The sequence below is a fragment of the Nematolebias whitei genome, chromosome 1, assembly GCF_014905685.2.
Source record: "Nematolebias whitei isolate Nwh7 chromosome 1, NemWhi1, whole genome shotgun sequence".
NCBI classification, from domain to species: Eukaryota; Metazoa; Chordata; class Actinopteri; order Cyprinodontiformes; family Rivulidae; genus Nematolebias; species Nematolebias whitei.
Window position 1 is genome coordinate 59,664,508 of NC_056498.1, and position 4,841 is coordinate 59,669,348.

The 4,841-nt window shown below is 42.0% G+C and overlaps 1 protein-coding gene across 1 annotated transcript in view; it reads right to left on the bottom strand.

The window, feature by feature from the left end:
• Positions 1-200: 200 nt before the first annotated feature.
• Positions 201-4,841, bottom strand: part of map3k21 (mitogen-activated protein kinase kinase kinase 21) — a 27,647-nt gene continuing 23,006 nt past the window's right edge. Inside the window, exons 8-10 of the mRNA XM_037679667.1 lie at positions 3,219-3,313; positions 626-1,441; positions 201-556 (exon numbers count right to left, since the gene is read on the bottom strand). Of these exons, the coding sequence (XP_037535595.1) occupies positions 201-556; positions 626-1,441; positions 3,219-3,313 (1,267 nt within the window). The remainder of the gene's footprint in view (positions 557-625; positions 1,442-3,218; positions 3,314-4,841) is intronic.

The window sequence follows — 4,841 nt, forward strand, 5'->3', positions numbered from 1 at the left end:
GCACTGCTGATCCGGTCTCCGGGACGTCCCGCTCAGGTTTCAGAGCCAGGTGTGTGTTCTGGAGACATGACGGTGTGTATGTCGTCAGAATGTGACACACTCCACTCTGGCACTATGACGAAGTGTCAAACTTTTAGAAATATAAAGACAAAAGCAAAAGAAGATGATCCATGACCAGAGTGCATCGATCCTCCGGGCTGTTAGGAGAGGAACCCCTTCTCCAGCTCGAAGACGGACGGCCGTCCCGGGGAGCTCTGGATGCGGCAGAGCGGCACCGTGCAGTCTCGCTTCTGTCCCTCTGCGTCCATGTCGAGCAGGGAGCAGCCTCGCTCCGAGGACAGCACCACGCTCAGGTTTTGAGCCGCCTTCTCTCCAGAGTAGTGGCCCAGGGAGTAGCTCTTGTTGTGTCGGCGCAGCAGGGCCCAGGTGTGGGGTTTGGCCCGGAAAGACACGGGCCGCGGTCGTGGGTCCGCTTCTCTACTTGGTGGCTTTTCATCTCGCTCCTTGGCCTGCTTCTTCTGAGTGGCAGGAGGGGGCACAGTGGACGGGCCGTTGGCTGTGAACAAAGAGAACAGTCAGATACTGTGCTGCCAACCAACGTTCCTTCATGCTGTGTGCCGCTCACCGCTGTGCTTAGTCGTGTACTTCTTCCTGCGCAGACGGGTCCCTGTGTTGTGGTTGCTCTGCTCTGGCAGCTGGCTCTGTGTTTGTGCTGGTTTCTGCAGTTCAGCTGCAGTTTTGTTCCTCTGCTTGTCCACAGAAGCTGCTCTGCTGGGTTGGGCCACGTGGTGGTGATTATTAACCACATGCTCAGCCCTCGCTGAACTGGAGTCTGACACCTCAACCTCTGACTGCAGGAGGCACTTGGTGGAGTTGCATTCCATAATGGCTGACATGGAGACCAGATTGACGGGCTGGGTGCCGGCGTTGTTTGACGACGTCTCTTCTTTGCGGGAGCGACCGCTTGGCGGCGAAGTGCTGCGGCGAAACCGAGTGGCACGCTGAAAGAGGCCCTCCTTTTTCTTCTTCTCCTCTTTCGGAGGCTCGGACTCTTCCCCGTGGGAAGCGTTTTTAATGGCCTCTCTAAGATCGTAACCGAGCACAATGGAAGCCAGCAACGAACCACAGCCGTACAGTGCAGATTCAGTCTTGCGGCGAGCCGATGATCTTTTCAAGCTATTGGTGGGCGTTAGCTGCGGGGTGGTAGAGGTGGAGGAGGTGGATGTGGTGGTGCAGGGGTCATCTGGAGTCTCTGGTGGGCCACCCGGACCTCCTGTGCTGACCCCAGCATCTCCCAGCCCATTGTTTCCTCCGAGGCTCTGAGGCTGCTGCTCGTCCTTCCACAGAGGTAGATCGATGTACACCTGGTTGGGGAACTTGAGCTGCTTTGGTTTGGAGCTGTTGTCAGGACATTCCTGGGAGAACATCTCATCTTTACCTGCTGAAAACACAGAAATTAAACACTGAAAACACGTCTGAACCCATTTAGATCAAACATTCAGTAAACCCAGATGTCAAACTGTTCAAATCTAAAGTTCATCTATATTCTCTATTTTAAAGTTTTATACTTTTTCAGAATCTACTGTCCAGAAAACTTAAAAAATATCAAAACTAGACAAATTGCACATCCTGCAAAAATGCAGTGTGAATGCTGATTTCACAAGAACTTGCTGAAAAACAGCTGAAATTAGCTAAAAAAAAAAAATTCTGAATGTAGCTGAAATGGATGAAGAAGCCTAAATTGGCAGAAGCAGAAAGAAAACACATTTCTTGAATTAAGTTTAAATAAGCAGAAATGAGCACTAAAATTAGGAAATTAACTAAAAAAAAAGCCTAAATTAGAAAAAAAAAAAAAAAAAAAAAAGCAAAAAATTAAAAAAAAAAAAAAAAAAAAAAAGCTGAAAATTAGCTGAAAAGGCAGAAAGTAGCTTAAACTACCTGAAGGAAGCAGAAAGAGCTGAAATTAGCCCACAACAATGTGAAATTACCTGAAAAAGCTAAAATGAGCATAAAAAGAGCTAAATAGTAGCTGAATGAGCAGAAAAAGTGGAAACTAACAGCATAATGCTGAAAGGAACATAAGCTGAAATTAGCATAAAGAAGTTACAGTAATTAGGCTGAAAGTAGCAGCAATTACCACAAAAAACTTGAATTTATCTGAAAATGGCTGAAATTAGCTACAAACATGCTACAAGGGTAGCTGAACAGTTAGAACAAGCTTAACGGTAAATTAGCAGAAAAAATAACAAACACATTTGCTCAATTAGGCTTAAAGAAGCAGAAATTTGCACAAAAAAGTGGAAATTATCTTAAAAAAGCAAAAAAACAGCTGAAAAGTAGCTAAAAGGCAGAATGAAGCTAAAATTACCAGAAGGACATAGAGAGAGCACATTTTTGATAAATTATGCTGAAAAAAGTTGAAATGAGTGCAAAAAATGTGGAATTAGCTGAAAAAGCTAATTAGCATAAAAGCAGCCAAATAGTTGCTGAAATGGCAAAAAAACGCTGAAACTTGCAAAATTAAGCTGAAAGGAGCATTGCAAGCTGAAATTAGCTGAAAGTAGTTAGAAGAAGCACAAAAATGTTGCAGTTAACAGAAATAAACTGAAAGGAGCACAAAACAGCTGAAAAAACAGGTGAAAGTAGCTGAAAAAGTTTTAATTTGCACAAGGAAGCTGAAAGAAGCTGAACCAGACAAAACGTGCAAGGAGCAGTCAAAGGTTGTAAACAGATCTAAAGATATGAAGGACGTAAAATGAGCTCAGTTCATTTTCTATGAGCAAGAAGTGGCAGAAAAGGATAAATATTTCTAAAAGCTAAAGTTGCACCAATACTAAAAGTCATAGCAGGACTGTTCTGAAACAGCTGAACAATTTGATATGAGATTTGTTGAAATAGCTTGAAAACTGCAGGACGAGAATCGTGCCGAAAAACGTACAAATAATTCAAAAGTGGATCACAACTGTGTGAATGCTTAGTAAGCATTCACACTATTATAGCTAAACCAATAAAAAACAGATGGGTAATCTTTTGTTTGATGAAATAATCTTGAGGAATGACAATTTAACAGAACTGGGCAAAATAGCCCACAAACACTTAAAAAATAAAGTTCTTTATTCTTCAATACGTAAAAAACACTAATTTAATAGTTTTAACATTTTCAACACTTTTCAAAGTTGTGTAGTGAATCTTAATATAACAACAGATTTTCAGGTCACCTTGTTCACCAAACAGGGCAGCAAGGGGGACAGACTTCTGGGACTTCAGCAGGCTGGTGGACCAGGGGTTACTGCCATCAGACAGAGGACGCACCCTGAAAATAAAATGCAGGAACACATGAAACCAAGGAGCAGAGCGCGTTTCCCCACAGACACTTCAAATCGGGCACGTGCACATTTAATCTGACTCGTTCTGCTTGTGACTAGGAAGGGTGGAGCAGAGTATAATTGAGTATTTAGAGAACCAGAACACACTCATGTAGATGATAGTTTTCATATTTTATCGCACTCATGTGCTTTTTGACACCATATGAAAACCGTGTTACACTGCACGTGTTTCTGTCGGGATGTTTTAGTTATGATAAGCAGCTGAAGACAATCAGCATCTCTGTTAATGCTGTAAAAAAGCTGCTGCGTGAAAAATTACTTCTGTTTAATAAAAATAGTACTACTAATAATTGTACTAGTAACAATACTAATAGCTTATGCAATGCACTTTTCTGAAACATCTCCCAACAGACACCTTAGTCTTTAGAAGTGATTTTTTAAATGGTTTTCAATGAGGAGGACATCCTTCACATTTCTAGAAGGGAAAAAAAAAGCTGCACTTTCAATTTTAAAACAATTTATCATTCGTGGGAAGTCACTTTGATAACTTCCAGTTCAAAATCTGTAAACATCTCAGAATAGTTATGTCCCAACCAACCATTTTAGATCTAACAACATGAATACAGTTTATACGACCAGACTGCCTGCTTCTAAATATTGCTGATTATGCTGGTGTCAGTGTACAGGATTAAAACTTTAAACTGTAAACGTCAGCCCTGCTGTTGATGTGGTGCAGGGATGAAGCTTTTCCAAGAACCTTCGAACCAGAAAAAGCACAACATGGACTCATGCCCACCGGATGCTACACAACAGCAGACTGGTTTAATGTCTCCAAACAGGCTCTAGAAACCTGATGGTTGTCTGGGAAGCTTGTTCCTGTACCTCATAACCTCAATTTCTCAGCTTTTGGATAAAATATTAATAAAAAAAACAGTTGGCAGAATAGATGTGTAATAATGTATTTTAAAAATCTAGTTCATAATGATAAAAACTAGGTACCGTACTTTTCGCCATATTAGTCGCACCTTTTTGCATATATGTGCACGCCCTGTGACTAATATGGCAAAGCGACTTATTTATGTTCCCCCCCCCCCCATATTTATAACCCAATTTTTGGCTGAGATCTGACGATTTCATTCATTCCATCATGGAAAATATTGAACACTACCATTTTCAGCTGCTAGAGGGCCCTCGACTAATATGGCAAGCCAAATGTCTCATTAACAGGTAAAAGTGGCTATTGATGAGATACTTGGCTTGCCATACAAAGCCACCTTTGTCTCGCTCTGGAACTCCTAGAGCAAACGTCAAATCAGCTGCATTTCACTGTGCCACCCAGGCGAAACGCAGCTGATTTGACCATTAAAGTGCATTTATTAAAGAAAAGTTCAACTGAGACACACCTTTACTATAATGTCAAGCAAACAAATAATTGTTTTTTAAGTGTTCCATCCATCCATCCATCCATCCATCCATCCATCCATCCATCCATCCATCCATCCATCCATCCATCCA